General features: G+C 38.4%; 1 protein-coding gene across 2 annotated transcripts in view; it reads left to right on the top strand.

Moving 5' to 3' along the window:
• ATXN10 (ataxin 10) overlaps positions 1-19,165 on the top strand; it is a 77,457-nt gene that overhangs the window by 35,025 nt on the left and 23,267 nt on the right. For both annotated transcript variants that reach the window (XM_002187642.6, XM_030263370.4), the window contains exons 7-9: positions 671-836; positions 4,517-4,625; positions 5,970-6,139. In XM_002187642.6, the coding sequence (XP_002187678.6) occupies positions 671-836; positions 4,517-4,625; positions 5,970-6,139 (445 nt within the window). The remainder of the gene's footprint in view (positions 1-670; positions 837-4,516; positions 4,626-5,969; positions 6,140-19,165) is intronic.

The raw sequence follows: 19,165 nt of genomic DNA, 5'->3' as shown, positions 1-19,165 counted from the left end.
AAAGCTGTTAAAATCCCAACTCAAGAAGATTTCATACAGCAGCTTCATTATGTACCTCGTTACTTGCCAGCTTAATACATTGAGTATCTCTGACTGGTACGTGAGTGATTAACTTGGATTTGCTTAGTCCCTCTAGTAACAATTATAAAATGACTGTAAAGAACAGAATGTGCATATCAATTTTTATTTTCCCTGTTTGGTCTCAGAATTGGCTTGGGGTTGTGGGGAAGAGTTAGTGAAGGACTGTGAGCAAGGCAACGGCTGGAAAACCTGTATTTTTGAAATAGAAACTATCAAATAATCTGTGCTTATTTTGCTACGCTTAACAGCTTGTAAGAGCTGGTTTGCTGGATATTTTAGGTATTAGGAATATGCAATCTCAGTAATGTTTTGTTAGGACATAAGAAAATAAAAATTTAAATAGACTTGAGAAAAATATTGACTGTCTGGCCAGATTGCATTAATTAAGTGATGAATTAAATTAATCCTGTAAAGAAAAAAGCACAGCAGACAGAAACTGATTGCCAGTATGCATGAAGCTTGTTAATTTTTAACAATCCTCTCTATTACTGGCATGACAATTGTTTTTATCATTTTAACTACTGCTTATTCTACTGATAATTGTCTGTGGCTCAGTGAATCTGACGAACAAATTGTTTTCTGTCTCCAGAGTTACTTTGTTAGAGCTGATGATGGTGAAAGTAAGTGACAAGAACTCAGTTAGCAGTGAAGAAATGAATGTGTTTGTGAGACATGCTAACTTCCTTGCAGACTGTTTCCAAGAGCAGTGTGGGGCTGTGCTCAAGTTCACTGCTGCAGCAGACGTGGAAGATGAGGTATGACTTACAACCATTTAAGTACTAGAATTTGATGTGATATATCCTTACTGCCACTGTTGCCCAGGGGGACACACATAACTTATCTTTTCCAGTTTACCTTGGGAAAGCAGTGGCAGAGCACACAGTAGAGTCTGTAGGACAGTAGCCAACTTCTGCTTTTAATTTGAGGATGGCAAAGGATATGGTATATTAAAATAAGTCTACCCCATTGTTAAATACTTCAAAATCTTAAAAATGTTCAAGTTATCACATATTTGGATATTTTATTATCTTACCAAAGATCACTTCTATAATTTATTTGAGTTGTCAGTTGTAATTCATTCAAATTTAGAATGAATGTAGTGACAGCACAAGGGGGAATGGCTTCACACTGATGGAGAGTAAAGACAGATTAGATATTAGGAAGAAATCCTTCTCTGTGAGGGTGCTGAGGCCATGGCACAGGTTGCCCAGAGAAGCTGTGGCTGCCCCATCCCTGGCAGTGCCCAAGGCCAGGCTGGGCGGGGCTTGGAGCCACCTGGGCTGTGGAAGGTGTCCCTGCCCATGGCATGGGGTGGAACAGGATGGGCTTTAAGGTCCCTCCCAACTCAGACCATGAGCTGAGATGAGCTCAGTTGGTGAGCATGGTGCTGATAACACCAAAGTTGTGGGTTTGACCTCTGTACGGACCATTCACCTAAGAGCTGGACTTGATGGATTTTGATGGCTCCCTTGTGGCTACATTTCAGTTCAGAATATTTTATGATTCTATGTTGACCCTATGATTCAAATATGAACCAAAACAAAAATATTTTTTCTGTTCATAGATGGGAAGCAGTAATATACATTTAGTCAGAATAATTTCATTGTTAATGAAAAACTAATATGCAATGGTTTCACTTCTAGAAACTCTAGAGAAGAAGTGTCATAAATAATTTACTGTCAAAGTAAAAAAAATCTTAAACGCTTTTATATGATAAGTGTTGGACTTCCTTGGTTGTTTTTTGTTGGGTTTTTTTTTTGTTTAAATAGGCACAAGAATTTTAAAAGTAGGTTTGAGATGTTTTGTGAAAAAACACCATAAATTACTTTATGGGGAGGTGGGAGTTGGATGTGTAAAAAAAAAAAACCAAAACACAAACCAACAAGCACACAATCTCTTCTTATCTGTCCAAGAAACACAGCCCCCCCCACTGACCCAGCTGTTCAGTCTAAGTTATGTCAGATAACTTAATTGACTACTTCTGGAAAAGGTACTACCTTGGCAGTGAGAGGACATACATTGAGACAATTCCATCACTACTTTTTTTTTCCCCTGCCTTCCTTTTTTGTTTTTTTGTCCTCTGTGGATACTTTCCAAACAAATTTCTGTGGTTTCGGTTCATGGAAAAAAAACTATTTGTTTGCACACCAGAAGAAGGTCTCTGTCCAACCAGGAGGTGCTGGGACAGCAGTATTGTGAATATTGCTGCATAACTTGCCCTGCTTGATACTGACTTTTTATTCTTCTCTCACATAAACAAGTTGTGTAAGTTGAGTATCACTGTTGGGTGGGAAAATGGGGCTCATTGAAGAAGCAGAAAATATAAGTCCGAATAGATTAATAAATGTAGGGCAGTATGTGTGCATGCATGTCTGTGTATACATTCGTTCACAACGTATGCTTGCCGTGGGAAAAGACAAATGCCAGTCAAAATTCATAAAGCTGTTTCTTTTCTTACAAGTAATTATAAAGAAGTGCACCAATTTCACCTAATTTGTATAAGTATTTTTAGGTTTTTTGTAGGAGTTGTATTTAACTGCAAAAAATGTGATCGTGCATGTAGAGTCTGTCATTAAAAATGCTTTGGGCAACATCTGTGATACTCAGCTTGGCTTTGCTTGGCCTTTTCTGTGGCCCACAAGCCAAGTGCCATGCTCAGGCCATGTCTGTAGCAGTAAGCTGCTTTAGACTCCAGAACTCTGAGGCCACATTTAAAAACTTTTGGGAACAGTCCTTGGACTGGCCTTACTCCCAGAATGTTGTCTGGGTGTCCCATCCACTGTTTCATTTGTTATGTGTAGACACTGCTTTGTTTTCTTAAGGAACATCAGGTCTTGTAGCTTGCATCTTAAACCCATGAGAAGCTAATCATATGCTTTTGCAGTGCTTAAACCAATGTTTAAAATATCTTTTCCATTCAAAGCCTGACTTGAGCATCAGTTTGCTTGTACTTACTTTCAACCATACTTGCAAAATAAAACCCTTCCCTGGACTTAGTTCATCTCTTTATAAGGAACATCTTTTCTGCATCTTTCTCTAAATATGTTTATTTAAAAAGTCTTCAGTTATTTACTATTTGCTTTTCAGATTATATCTGTATCAAGATGTCTGTCAGAGGTCAAACTATTTTGGGTTTTGAAATTCAAAAGGAAGTATTTTCCCTTACTGCCTTTCTTTTGTACAGGTGGAGGGCAAAAAAAAACCAATTTGGAAAGTCAGCATCAGGGAAGGAGCAATTTGTTTGACCTTAGCAGGTTTCAAATATCATGATAATTCAGGAGTTCTTTTATGGTTTTTAAATAATCTGTTCCTCTTAAAAATTGTAAAAAGCTGGTTACTATGTCTGAAATGCAGCTGGGGTATTATTAGTTTGTAACAAGGTAATGGCTGATGTATTTAGAGTCTGCCTTTGTGCTGATGAAAGCAGTTTATTGAATTATTTAGGGCAAACTTGCACTTTGCTACACCTGTATGGATCAAAAAATTAAAATACAGCTTTAGTACCTGAACCCTATAGCAACTCAGTGTTCTCAAGCAGCAACAAATGAATATGATTGTACTACCTAATTACTGAACACTATTATTGATGATTTGAATAACATTATATGGATCCAAAATACTACACTGTTGGTAAGTAAGTTTTTTTTTTTTCCCTGGACCAGACAAGGCAGTAATAGTTACTGTGACCAATGTCTTTTCATGGCTGCTTGCAGCTTATGTAACACTCCTGGAGTGGGATCATCTTGCAGTCACAGCCTGGCTTTTGAGCAATACGTGGTGTTCCAAATTCTGTCGTGTGCTCTTAAGGTATTTTCTTTAAGTGCTGGATTGTCATTATAAGAAGGACCAACATATTCCATGAGAAAAAATAGTTCTCTTGCTGAATAAATAATATGCAAATGAAATTTTGTCTCGTACCTAACCAAAATGCTGCATCTCTGTTTGCAATCCTATTTACCCAAGAATAATGTAAATTCTCACAGCCAAAGTTTGTTTGACCACAGAACTTTACAGAATTCCTGCGGATAACAAACTGGTGTCTTGCAGGCGGTGTTTGTGTCTTTAAAGTGGAACACTCAGACTGAATAAACTCAAAGAAAACATTTATACAGAAATAATTTTCTCAGCTAGTAATTTTCTGTATTTCTGCTTTTGGAAGCTACTGTGTTTTTGTTAAAATTTTATCCCTTATGGCTCTGTTTTGGTTTCCCCATGATTTTTAAGGCAGATATAACACTAACTGTAGAAAAGAAATTATTGCAATCTAATATGGTATTGTTATTTTATAATTTTATATAAATTTCTTCTTGGCAGTTTGGAAGACCTGCACAGAACGTGAAGAGCTGAGGGTTCCTGTCCTCTGTTTACATTTCTGGGTTTATGTTTTTATGCTAAGCTTCATAAGCCATTTTCAGAAATGCAGTTTTCATTCCAGGAAGCACTGGTGACAATTCGTCTTCTCGATGTGCTTTGTGAAATGACCTCAAACAACAGCCAGCTGGAACATCTGCAGGCATTCCCTGGTTTGCTTGAAACAGCTGTAGGTGAGTGAACAGCCACAAGGCTCAGCTGCTGGTGCACAGTGAATGAAAACATGTTTTTATAACTGGTGGTAATTATAATTCTGACCTTTGAGTGAGATAAATAAATAAGATGGAGTTAATCTGCATTTCCAAATATTTGATTTGTTCCTGGAAATTTTCTGCTTCTCTACTTTTTCTGTTGGCTTATGTTGCCCAACAGACCCTTGATTCAGATATCAGCAATGTTATTTTCTTAGGGAAAGTGTTGCAAGTGACAGCTGCTTCCTGCGTTCCTCCACTGGCTGAATGCATAGAAGAGTTTCTTCAAGGAGTAGGAAAAGGACTTCTCCTCCATGCCTGTTCCCTTCTCTTTCCCAAATTTCTGAAATTTAAGTGCAGTTTGAATGTTAGTGACCAAGTCCAGTGACTTTTAAAGGTCAGCTTTAAAGAAGATAAGAAACAGCAAGGGAAGGGCTGTACACTATAAAGTACTGTACTATAAAGAAAATTATACCAAGATATTCTAGAGATGCTCAAGGGAGGAAGGAGGGGTGATACATAACATGACTTGTGCTTTTTTATATCTTAGCACTTTGAGACTGAGGTATGCTACCCTTCTGTGAGAAAATTATAAAAATTTGTGTATTTTTGAGATAAATAGGTAAAAATCTAAAAATAAAAAGGTTGAAACAGCTCTTAGTGGTGACTTTTTTGAGATGTTTAGAGGGTTCTTATTGTAAAAAAACCCAAACAAGCAAATAAAAAACCAAATAAAGAAAATACCTCCAACAAAAACAAAAGAAAAACTTAAAAAGCAACCAAACCTCTATTTTTGGCAATGGGTTCTTAGATTTATGGCTTACAGTAAGATGACTAACAACAGGATTTATTTTGTGCATGTGTGTTAAGGAAATTTAAAGTTGATGAGAGGACTAGAGCAGCTCTTCTGTGAGGAGAGGCTGAGACAGTTGAGATTGTTGAACCTGTTGCTGTGACAAATTCACACTACAGGAAGTTTTCTAAAAATGTTAGTTTTAACAATATATGTATGGTGCTGGAATTCTCAACAGCCTACAAATTCTAACTCTTTAGGTGGAGATGGATAGCAGCAGCCTTCAGCCTTCATGTGTGAACTATGTAAGGGTGTAAAAAGTACTCAAATATGCCTTCTGACATTGGGATGGTCTTTTATGGTTGGTTATATCAGCCCAAATCACACAATGAGATAAACGTTCAAAGTTCTTTAACGTGATGTTGAATATCAGAAGTTATGTTGCTTAGCGTTTAACTCAACAATTAATAATAAAGCTCTGTGCCAAGTGAGACTAATTTTCTCATGGTAATGTATTAAAATGCTTTCTCTAGATACCCTGAGATTAACTCACCTTGCTGGGAAACAGGCTGTAAATATTTTCACTGCCACACATGCTGTGACAGGGCAGGAGGAAATTTCACATCCAGCTGTTGGTTTCAAATCTCATCTCATTCGTTTGATTGGAAATCTGTGTTACAAGAATAAGGAAAACCAAGACAAGGTGAGCTTTTACATTTTTCTGGCAGAACTCTGGTGTGTAAAGAGATGCCTGGCTATGAGGTAACTGAAATGTGTTGTTGGTCTAGAAACTGGCTTGTAAATTGTAGAATTGTGTAAAGGAAGCTTTTTTTTTTTTGGTGCCTATGAATTACTATCACAATTATGCTGACTTTTTAATAACAATGTAATGCTTGCCTGCTTGCCTTTTGTTTCAGCCCTGTAGAATGCAAGCAAACACCTTGATCCTTTGTTCTTTTCACTTTTGCACTTTCTTTAAAAAGTCTCAAACTAAATTTCAACTTCACTTTGAAGGGAAATGGATATGATTTGTTGCATGAACATAGTTTTAAATCTTTGAATTAGTCCAATGTTTTTTCTCCCTTTTTCATGTCGCTTTAAAAATGGAGGTCTGCCTTTATCAAATTACTTGAAAACCTTTATCTTGTAATTCCTGTATAGAAAACCAGTTTTGTTTCCACAGTGGGGAAAAAGAGGAAACAGCATCAAGCTTTAAATAGTTGGGGTTTTTTTGGGGTTTTTTGAGTGATATAAAGATGTGACTTTCCTCCAGGATTTGTTAGGCTATCTTAGTTTCAGCAAGAAGAACACTTCCAAAGTGTCTTTGTCTGACAAATTCTAGTAATATGATTCTCTGGATGGGTATATATGGGAATAATTTTCCACTTCCTCATTCATATTAATATTATGTAATCAAAGCTTTTAACATGTCTGAAAAATATTATTAACACTATTAATCACTCTTGCTTAGCTGTGTCTCTGGTTTCTGGAATATGTGTTTCTGGAAGTGAAATACATTTTTGTGGAATACCTGAAGATAGTGGAGGGGAGGGGTTGCTTTCATTTTGATAGAGTTGATTTACAGCTTATTGTCTTTTTTGCTGGGATTTTCAAAAGCCCCTGGAGCAATTAAGCATGCAGGCCTAATGTTTTCAGTGGAAGTTGGGTATTAAGTGGCTATAACCTGCCTGAAAATATTATTGCCTTATGCTGTCTTAGAAGATACTTAGATTCTAGTGTGTGATATCATGGTACGTTACTTAAGTGCCATTAAAACTTCAGAAATGCCAGTTGTATCATATCCTGTCTGCACCTTCAGTTTATTTAATATATTTAAATTGGTTCAAATACATGCACTTGCCATTTGTAAAGCAGTTTTTATACATAAACACATGCTTGTGAGGACGGGACAAACAGCTGCTGTCATTTCACAGACAGGAGTTCTGAGATGAGTTAATTGTTCAAAGTGGTGCACAGCTCAGACCTAGAACTGAGTTCCCACCTCTCTTCAGACTTGTATCTCACAATATAGGTCTGATTTTGTATCCCTTACTGGATTTACACAGAGTTTGCTGTCTGTATTCAATCAAAAGCAATGTAAAAAGGATAGATTGCGGGGTTTGTGTAACAAGTCAAGTGATCAGTACACTTTTCTTGCCAGGCTTGATGCCCATTTCCATGTTTTGCAAAGCTGGATGAGTTGGTATTCTTAAGATAAAACATTCCCTTTGGACTGGCCCATGTTGGGTCCCTTCATGTGCCGAGTTGCACTAGCTCTTGAACAGGAGAGAACAACAAACAAAAGTGCTGTACTTGGGACACCAAGGGATGAGCTCACTCCATGTTGGTTCTGCCAGGAGCCTGTGATGGATGTGCACTTCCATTCTTTTTTTCTTCTGTGTAGGGGGAAGAGCTGTCAAAAATTCATGTCATACATGTGGGGCAGTCCTCTGGCTTGTGTTGTGTTCCATCTCCTTCACAAAGATGCATTGTATGTTTTTATTAAATACATTGGAAGGAAGGAGGTGGTTCTCAGGCTGAGCAAGGGGTGGAGGTTTTGGCTGGTAGGTGATGAATGAAGGTATCAGATGGAAAAAGTGAAAATTCTTCCATACTCACATTACCTTGTTAGACTTGCCTTCTAAATACCTCACTTTTATCATCCAGACAGAATTCATACTTGTTTCTTCTTCTTTAGATATTTTCCACCCCCACTTTCAGAGCTATGATAGGATGGATTCATTCAGCTCATTCTGCTGCTTTAGTATAGAACTGCTTAATAAAGAGTAAAACTTATAAAAGAAACCTAATGAATGAGTTACAGAGGATATAGTTCTTTATTGTAGAAATGAAACAAATACAAAATAGTTCATAGCAGTTAATCTGCACCCTTGTTTCTTTGTTCCTTTACAAGAATCATATACATGGAAGGGAGGATGACTGATCTCTGCCTTATTGTGACACCTAGCACTGCTCTGCACAACCTCATTTCCTGTCCCTCAAGCTGCCAAGGACATTTTAGGTACTATGGATGCCAATGAACTCAATCATAGCATCCTAATCTTGGAATCTGTTTCTTTGGTATAGCTGTTCAGTTGTTCATATAGGGGGGAAAAATAAAATATGTAGTTCCCATTGGTACTGGCACCTTCTTACCTAGGTAGAGTCACTGTAATGAGATGAACAATTTATGAGGGATAATTTTTTTCATGTGCCCCTATTTATTTGAAATGGTAGCACTGCTTTCTCTAATGCTGTAATGCTGTTTTTTTATCAATGCAGAGATGAAAAAAGGAAGTCTTCTGGGAGGAAAGGGAACAGAAAAATCTTCTACTGTTAAAATTAATCTTAATAGAAGTAGCAAGTAAAACATCTGGATACTATTTAGTGTATCTAAATTAGCTTGGATTTATATGTCTATGTAGATCTCTAAGCCAAATTGTTTTATATGACACAGGCTTCCTAATTTGAAGACTGTTCTGCCTGAAAATATGAACAAGATTTGACTTGTTTCGAATTCAGTTTTCAATTCCTTTTTTTTCATGAGGACAAGCTGTGCAACTGATCCACTTAGTTAGCAAAAGGTGCCAACATCCATAGATCAAACTGTGACCACCCAGCTCCTCAACTTCATTTTCTTCCTGTAGTGATTATAAAATAGAAAAGCTCATAATAAAGACAGAGGCTTTGTTTTTGTAAAGTCACAGAATAGTTTGGGTTGCAAGGGGTTTTAAAGACCATCTTGTGTCACCCCCTGCCGTGGGCAGGGACACTTTCCACTATCCCCACTTGCTCCAATGCCTGTCCAGCCTGGCCTTGGAGACTTCCAGAGATGGGGCAGCCACAGCTTTTCTGGGAAACCTGTGCCATGGCCTCTCCTGCCTCACAGGGAAGAATGTCTTCATAATACCTAATCTAAACTTTTACCCTCTTTCAGTCTGAAGCCATTCCCCCTTGACCTTTCACTACACTAAGTTATTTAACAAATAGTTCTTTCTCACCTACAGTTTTTTGAAAAGCTCCATGAGTGTCTTTCAGAGTATCTGCTGCGTCATTTAAGGGAACTATCTTTAGTCCTGGTCCCATGTTGTTATTATGTTAGTCTTCAGCTTTTTTGCAATCATGAATCCTTGATAAGGTGCTAAGATTTCCATCCAAGCATAGGGACTGGTAAACAAAAGAGAATCAGGCTCTCAAGGGGCAGGACAGTATGAGTAATAAAGGGTTTGTGTGAGACTTTTGCCTTGAGGTCAGAGATGAATGCATGGTGTGCAGCAGTATTGTTTGTAAAGCGATGGATTATTTTTGTTACAAGGTGACTCATTTGTCCTTAGAGAATAACACAAAACTTTGTTCTGTTTTGCTGCCCCTTTAGCAGCAGCAAGTTAATGTTCCTTCTTGCCCTGCTCCTATTCTCTCTTCCTGCCCCTCCAGTTGTTGAAAGCTGATAGATACAGTTGATTCTTTGTGACTTCTCCAGTTTGGCCAATTTCACTTGAACCCTTGATCATACAAAGAATGGAAAGTTAAAAAAGAAAACAAGCTGGCTGTAGGTAGGTACCGTCATGTAGGCTTCCTGGCTTCCTTTTGGCTCTGGATGTTGGTGGGTTTTTTTGAGCCCTCTTTGGTATTTAACCTTACCACCATAGTGGTACAGCACAGGACTCCAGCCCTTTTTAAAGGAAAGCTTGGTACCAGTGTCAAACAGCTGTTTACAGACCTCTTTCAGCATTTACCTAAGTGTTGAAACTGCATCTGTAGCATTTCTTTTTAATGTGCCTGTTGAAAGTGTAAAATGCCCATTTTCCCAGACAAAAATCTAAAAATAAGGTTAATTGACCTTTATATGGAAGAGTTCTCAAGAGATTTCTGGAACTTCTTTCCTGGTCCAGCAGGCTGAGTAGTAGTTGTCATACCTGTAGTAACTACTTCAAACATGAATTAAGCTTGGTATCCACCAAAGGGTTTTGTGCTGTTGCTCTTTCCTTTCTTCATCTTGATTTCAAATGACTCTATAAGGCATGAGTTATTAAAATTCTAGTCACTTGAGAAATATTTAGAGATGCTCAGAGATTTTTTGTTGTTACCCATATCATTCTCAGTAAAGTGAAGAGCACCGTAAGCAGAAAGTGTAGTGACAGTCATCTGCAGATTTGAATTTCTGCCATTGGGTGATGCTGTTTGTTCTAAATTGTAGCCCTGCAGGGTTCTGCTTCTTGCTTTTCAGCATGGCAGTGCTTGAGCCAAGTTTATTCATGCCTGTACCTGAAGGAATCAAAGGACTGGTCTCATTTTTAAAGAGGCTGGGGATGAGATTGCACAAGTCCATGTAAGCAAAGGTTCTGCCCATTCAGCTCCATTCACTTATCTTTTCTGCTTGAAATGTGGGCTCTTCAAAGAGCCCCGATGTTATAAGAGGGTTGCAATAATATAAAAATAAGTGGTGGTCACTTCTGCATGCTTCTATCAAATAATTTAATCTGCCTGCTATCCTCAGCCAACGATTGGAAGAAACCTACTTAGCTTTTTATGTAAGCAGTGGTAGAACAGGTGACAAGAGAAGAACTTACAGTCTTTAAGGAGATTTTAGAAAAATATCTTCAGTTTTTGCATTGTTTAAGGGCTTCATAAACATTCAGGATCTTCTGCTGTGTTGTGAGAGGGAACAGACTTAATATTCCTTCTACAGTCTATTGATATCTTCAGCATGCTAATTCACATTAACTGTGCTGTTTGAATGCCTTCTATTCTTTAACCAAAAAAGTTCAGTATTTCAATCAAGAAGTGACAAAGAATTGCCTCATTCATGAGTATTTAAATGTTTAGAACTGTGAGTCTCCAAGTTCGCCTCATAATTGCAGTCAATCAGAAATGTTCAGATTGTTATGGCAGAAGTGGTTTGCTGGAGGGATTTCAAAGGGACATTGACCAAAGATCTCATAAAGACACTAGAAAAACAATTGAGTTTAAGTTCCTTGAATGGATCATGGCCTATATTTAGATTTTGTAGCAGTGGAAGCAAGATTAAAGTATGTCAAGTCATCTCTATGCTGAAAGTCAGAGCACAAGAAGATAGTACATTAATCCTCTGCTGTTTATGAAATGCAGAATGAGGTAGATATGCAAAAGAGGGCTTGATTGTGTGTGTATTAAGATTTAGTTAATTAAAGACTGCTAGAAAGATTCCTTCCGTCTTGCCCTGAAGCATTTTCAGTGGGTAAGACCACAAAACTGATTGCTTCCATCACATATGCTGCACTGAACTCTTCTCTAACAGAAGAGACACCTGTGCCACCAGTGTGATTCTCCTTGTTGCTCATAAGGGTGTCACTCAGTGGGGCAAGAAGAAGCACTTCCTGAGAGTCACTGTATGTTCAGGTCCCCATAGGCTTAGCCTGAGGGAGACTAAGGAAGCAGACAACAGGTTGGCACATCTTTTTATCCACCTTCCAGGACTGATGGAGTCTCCCATGGACTTTGCTTGGAAAAAGAAAGTGATAATACATAGTATGCTCAGACAATCCCTATCTACAAGACTGACTCCCTAAATTTCAGATACATCCTCACAGTCTGGAGTTCCAAAATGCCCTTTGTCACACGGGTAGAGGATTGAGTGAAAACAAATGTCTGTGTGTTCTGGGTCTGACTGAGGTGATTCTCAGCCCTCCCAGTGCTGTGCTTTGCATTAGTAGCTGGGCAGGTGTTGATGACACAGCAGTGTTTTGGCTACTGCCAATTGTCCTCTGACATTCCTTCCCCCACCAAAGGGGATGGGAGTGGGCAAGGTCCTGAGAGGGGACACAACCAGGCCAGCTGACCCAAATTAGCCAAAGGGATATTCCATACCATGTGATGTCAGCTCATAAGGGAGAGAGGAGGGAGGGAGGGGCATTTGTAATTCCTCAGTGTTTGCCTTCTGGAGGAATCCTTAGGTGTACTGAAGCCCTGCTTCCCAGGAAGGGTCTGAACATCACTGCTAATGAGAAGTACAGATTGACTTGTTTTTTTCTTTAGCTTACGTACACACAGAACCTTGCTTATTTTTCTTGTACTGTAATAAAACTGCCTTATCTCACCCTGCTGGTTGTTTTCCATCTTAGTCTCTCCTGTGTCCCATTGGGAAAGGGAGTGATAGAGCAACTTAATGGGCACCTGGCACCAAGGCAAGGTCAGTCTGCTGCAGTGTGCTAGTTCCAAATGGGTGAAATAGGTGTAGGAACTCTTGGCAGTTGCAATACACAGATAATGAATGGTTTTGACCAAAGCCATTCTTGGCAAGATAGAACAGGATTCAAGTTCAGTATAATAATTATTGCAGAGTCATTGTGGCTGGTTATCACAAATGTTCTCTGAGGTGGAAAAGCAGTAATCTGAGGAGGGACAGAAGAAAGCTCTGTCTGATTTTATTTGCACTTGCCTTTCTGTGAAAATGGTGTTCTTGTCTTATTGTTCTCATTTATGAATTGGAATATTTTCCCTAACTGAAGAATGAGGAAATAGATAATTAATAGAAGTTAGGTATTTAGGGGTTTACTTGCTGTATAATTTTATATGTGTATATATATATATTCATGTGGGTATGATTTATATATATAGATATGTGCATCTGTGTAGATATGTAATATTGAAATATATATAAGAATACAAAAATGTTGTATTCTGTATGGTGCAGTATTCTGACTTCAGTTTTGTTATGCATTCTGCTTGTCTAATATAAAAAAATATAATTTTGTTGCTTTTAACAAAAGATTCAGATAGTTTACTGCCTCTAAAGTAAAAATAGCCAGTGTGCTTCATTTCAGTCTAGTTATTCTTGAGGTTTTATGTGCAATATTTCAGTTTGCTTTAATATTTTTACATTATTACAATGTGACTGATATTTGAAGTGCAGTATTGAATTGGGCAGGTTGGACAGGGCTTGGAGCAACGTGGTCTAGTGGAAGGTGTCCCTGCCCATGGCAGAGCATGAATTGAGATGAGCTTTCAAGTTCCTTCCAACCCAAACCATTCCATGATTCTATGATGAGGATTGGCTTCATTTTGTAAAGATAGAATTTTTTTGTGTTCTTCATAAACCAGAATAAGTGTTGAATATAAGAGTATCTCCTCTGTTTTTTCTGCATGTTTTAGCATTACAGTCAGCTTTGGTTTGACATTAATCTTACCTATAACAAAATAAGAAGGATTTAGGTTTTGGTCCAGCAATTACTGTTCTAAAGCACAATTATGGAGCTCAGTGGAGTCATACTGAAGCTGGCAACATGTGTTGAATTTTAATAAGGGCAAATTATAGCATTTACCTTCAAATCAATTTTTTCCTGTCTTTTTAGAAAATGAGGAGTGCTACCCATGGAGCTGTTCAGAGCTTGAAATTTTACATAGGAGTTTCCAACTTCTCTAAAAATGTCTTCATCCTTCAGGAAATGTATGAGTGTGCATTTGGCTTTGGAAATATTGGAGGGCTTTATTTGGAAATATTGAAGGCCTTTATTTCAGGCAATTATTCCGTATTGTAGCTAAAAATAATAATAAAGAAAGCAGTGTTTTCAAACAAAAATGCAAACAGTTCAGTGTAATTAGTCATAAATTGGTAGGTTCCCTTTAACCTGCATCTAACTTTTGTTCCCTGCTACTTGAATGCCACTCCCTCAGTATTTTCCAGCCAGGTCTGTTTGGTTGTCTCAGTTCTGCCTGTTCCCCACAGCTCCAGGCACAGGAAGCAGAGGCAGTTTGAGAGGACACCAACCACTTCCCCTTCTTCAGGAACCTACAATCCAAATGGAGAATTTGGTGCTTGGGAGTGTCACCTCTTAGTTCCAGCTCTTCAATTATACACGTTCATGAGCACCTTTAGGTTCAATGCACTTTTTAAAAGGTGCTTTTAGAATTTGTAGCTGCTGGAAAAAGAAAAAAAAAAAAAGCTTATAATTCCCCTACAGTAGATCAACCAGGTGTCAGAGGTTCTGATTCAAGGCTTTTTCTCCTCTCACCTTCTGACCCACCATTACTCTCAACCTGTTCCTGCAGGCATTTCTATAAAAGTGTTGACCTGCTCCTTTGAAAATCAACTTCAAATGAAAGTGTTTATTATTAAACTCCTATAAACATTTTCTTTCTTTTAAAAAATATTGACTTACAGAATTCAAATTTTTTGGAAAAAGTTTCTAGTTTTTATGATTACATTAATTATGGTACAGATTTCATCTATGGAAATGTACCCTCAAGCTCTGCTCATATGAGATTTTTTTTCTTGTTAATGGACTTGCTAGGAGGAGTTGGCTGTGCTGGCATAGCTTTCTTTTGAATAATTTTTAATAACATGGTGTATATATACTTAATGTAGACTAATGAAACAGTCTTGAAACAAGAACTCTTTCTTTTTCATTTAAAATATACAGTACTGTCTTTATAGGCTGTCATCTCTTGCAAGAAAATAAGTAACAATATAAATGAATAAAAACAGCATTCAAAATTGTATAAACAATTGGCTTAGTGCTTGAGTATATATATACATGCCTTGTTTAGTGCAATATTTTCAGGTAACTTAACCATATGAAAGGATACATTTGTTATGGAGTTTTTAAGGCAATTTGAACAAAACCTTTGCAAACTTGAAAACCTAGAATTTTGTTTGTCACAGATATAGGACTTCAGCTAGCAATGGGGAATCGTACTTTTGTAGTACCTGAAGTTGTTATTACCAGACTACAAGACATTTAGAGGCACAAATAGTCAAGAAAACCCTCTGGTAGTTGTAATTTAGAGGTAAATTAAGAAACAGCTATGCAATCTCCTTGTGTACAGCTTCATGTATGATCTCGCTCAGTAGCCTGAGGCATTAGCAAGCTTTCAGCATGAAATTTAGTGCTAGAGCATGCATTCCTGAGTTTTTGTATATCATGCATACCATATATATGGCTTTTATAGACATATAAATCACAACATCAGGAGTCTTGTTTTCTAAATGTAGAATTGATCTTAATCTCAACAAGGTGGTTAAAATTATATTAATAAGAGAGTGTGATCCTGTGCAGAGGTTATGCTTGGTGAATCATTAGAAGGAAATGTGTATTCTTAGAATTTCAGGTAAATGCAGAGAATAATTGCTCAGCTTTCTGTACGTCTGGGTTGCCAGCAAAGAAACAGTGTCCATGTCACATGAGGGCTGGACCAGTCCATGGTAGGTACAGGAAGTAAATCTTTGAGGGACCATTTCTAGCCTCGAGGACAAATTGCAGAGTTTGGCATAGCTCACGTGCACATCCCAGCATACTCCTCTTCCACCCCTCAGTCTCCCCCCACCAAAATCAAATCACAGAAATGCTTTTCCTTTCCTTGGGAAGAGCCCATGGCCTGCACTGTGTGTTAGCCCAGACTTGTGGAGGTGCTCAGGAGCCAGCATCCCCAGGGACCATCTAAAAAATGCAGCAAGGCAGTGCCAAATTCTGGCATCCCAGCTCTATGTCTGCTCATGCACTCAGGAGCTCTGCTGTGAAATGAGCTGTATCAACCCAAGCTGAGGTTGCAGCCTTCAGACTTCACTAGTGTGTTGTTCACTTCAGATGAGGTTGATTCATTTTGTCCTTCCTTCCACCCTACGTTCCACATCTCTTGCAATGGTTGTTGTAAGTCTTTTTTATCACACTGGGAGGGATTAGACCTTGGGTCCCATTGGCTTGGGCAATGGAGACTTGCTCCTCAAAATGTTCTGTGTGGGTAAACCTTTGGCAGATCCTTGCTAGTTCATTTGCTCACCTCTTGAATCGCCACATATGGTTTTCCAGCTGCAATGTGCCCTGCTCCTGTATTAACCTCGTGACATTCTCTGCTTCCTAACCTCTCCAGTAATTTGTTTTCTGTGAAAATAGTTCTCAAAATAAAAACATCTCCCAACCCATGGAGAGGTTTGTTAAGTAGTGCATTTAACTGCTTGTCTGGGGTGGGGCAGGCATTCAGGACCAGTGATGGTATTTTAGAGTGCAGCTGGGCATTCTCTAAGTCATATGAGGAGCTGCTGAGAGAGCTGGGGAGGTTCTGCTGGACAAAAAGATGCTCAGGGGGGACCTTCTTGCTCTACATAACTCCCTGACAGGAGGATGCAGCCTGGTGGGGATCAGGCTCTGCTTTCAGGAAACAAGAGACAGGATGAGAGGGAATGCCCTGAAGGGAAAGTTCGGGTTGGACATCAGGAGTAATTTCTTCATGGAAAGGCTGGACAGGCGCTGGAAGGGGCTGCCCAGGGAGGTGGTGCTGTCCCCGTCCTGGGATGTGGTGGAGTCCCCATCCCTGGAGGTGTTCAGTGACGTGGCTCTCAGTGCTCTGGCGTGGGTGGCAAGGTGGGGATCAGTCACAGGTCAGATTTGGTGATCTTGGAAGTCTTTTTCAGTGTTGGTGATTCTGTGGATCTGAGCTGTATGGTGCAACTGGACCATGACATTTGATGGCTGATGTCTTCAGTGGTCATGGGGGTGCAGTGCAAGATGCAAGGATTTATTCTGGTTTTATTTGTTGCTGTGGTTGTAGATAACTGCTGAAAGGGGGCAAATACTACACTGTTACACTACTGTAACCTAAGGTATCATTCCGCTTGTTTTCTGAATTCTTTTGTGGTTTGGCAGTTTGGGACTTTCCAAAACTATAATGGAAAAGATACAAAAACTTTATGCTGCCAGAGTCACACTTTGTAAAAACTGTCAGTGGAAAAACTCTTTGTGAGTAACTTTTAACTGCACTTCCATCAGCAAAACAGGTTGCAAATGTCAAAAATGAGCCATGGTAAAAAGATTGTAATTCAGATTCCTATTGCAGTTAAAAATGAAGCACCGTTGCTGACAAAATTCTGGAATCATTGAGGAATTAATCTGAATGTATAGAAGATGTGAAAAAGACCCCAAACCAAAGTAAATTCCTTTCTGCTCTGCAGTGTGAGAAACTTGAAACGTTTCAATAATATGCATACACAGGGATTTCCCTCACTTCTTTGGTTAAGCTGATCAGAGTCATAGAATTCCAGAATGGTTTGGATTGGAAGGGATATTGAAGCTTCTCTCTTCCCACCCCCTGCTGTGGGCAGGGACACCTTCCACTAGACCAGGATTCTCCAAGCCCTGTCCAACCTGGCTGTGTTAAAGAATAAGATTTGCATTCAACCATACCAGTTTACAAACCTTAGACTAATACTTTTCTCTTTAAAAGACAGAAAAGACTTCTTTCTCATGCTCATAAACAGTGGTATTTTCCAGGTTTTACATTGGCATACAGTGCTGCCAGCCACTCTGTAACAGGCCGGCAATCCAGAACATCTTTGTTAGGATATATCTAATTCTCATTAAAGAAAAAGATTATAGAACACACAGCTGATGGGAAACCAAGTAAAATCTGATTTTAAAAGAATAAATCAAATGTGGAAAATGACATTTGTGGAAATAGTCACCTTTTTTTCTCAGGGTACCATCAAGTGAGAACAGAAGCATCATATTTATGAATGTTAACTTGATTATGTATTTACATTTATTTAAACATTTTTTTCTATTGAAAAGTATTTCTCTCATGCCACTTCTTCCCTTGTTTTAATACTACCAAATCTTTTAAATACGTCACTGAAAGTCTTCTGTTTTCTTTGCTTTGTTTCAGCATGTGAGAAATCATTTAGTCTGTCTGGGATACTCTGATTTCAAGAGTGTATCTTCTTCAGGCAAAGTTCTTAATCATAAGGGGGTTTTATTTGTAAAATGTGTGACTGTTTTCTCAGTAAAATTGTTACTGAAGTAGTTTGTGACATTAGTTCAATTATGCAGAAATAAATTCCATCTGAGTCATAGAATAATCCTGAGTTGGAAGGGAGCCACAAGGGTCATCAAGTTCAACTTCTGGATCTGGCTTGTAAACAACTAAAAATGAACCAAAAATTTACTCTGTTCATTTTATACTCAATTCACAGTAATTTCTTGTTTCTGACAGTGCTTACAATTTGTTTTACATTGCAGTAGATAATTTCTGCAAAAGCACAATACCAAAATGAGATGTAAGAAATCTCAGCACCCTAAATAGGTCTGGTATTCCAGCCTCTGAAGTTACCATGGTAGGTTGGAATAACTCTTCCAGGTAATATGGGCAGGAACTGACAGCTGAGTGTGCAGAGCTTGAAAGGGAGAAATGGAAGGATCTTGCTTTTGGATTGTGTTTAAAAGAGGACCTGTTCCTCATGAGGAAGTAAAGCTGAATATTTCAACCTTCTCTTACCATTCCTAAATGTCCCAGTGAAGATGTTGGGATCTATTAGTGCATGAACAAATGAAAACTGTACTGAATTTACTTATGAAATGACGTGGAGGAAGAGTTGAAAGGGATTTACAAGACATATTTACACCTGGATTGATCTTTTGTATGGGATTATAAAATAAAAAAAATGCTAATTAATTATTTTTGAAAAGTTAAAGAAAGTGTAGTTGCTTTGCTTTTGGACTTGAGAGGACATGCCATCAGTTCTATTTTGGATGAAGAATACTTTGTGACTTGAAGGTATCATAAAATACTAGGAAAAAGACATGAATTGCTCTCTGCAGAACAGTGTATGTCTAAAGCTTCTTCCAGCTCGGGAATCGATTTGTACTTGCATTGGCCTCCTTTGGAACCGTCCCCAGTAGGCTTTTTTTTTGTTAGTCTTGACAGAAAACAGTTTTTGTAATTGTGAGATTTGAGGTGGCAGGTTTTTGTTGGGATTTTTCTC

Source organism: Taeniopygia guttata, chromosome 1A (genome assembly GCF_048771995.1).
Source record: "Taeniopygia guttata chromosome 1A, bTaeGut7.mat, whole genome shotgun sequence".
In the NCBI taxonomy this organism is placed as follows: domain Eukaryota; kingdom Metazoa; phylum Chordata; class Aves; order Passeriformes; family Estrildidae; genus Taeniopygia; species Taeniopygia guttata.
This window is presented reverse-complemented; position numbering and strand designations above follow the sequence as displayed.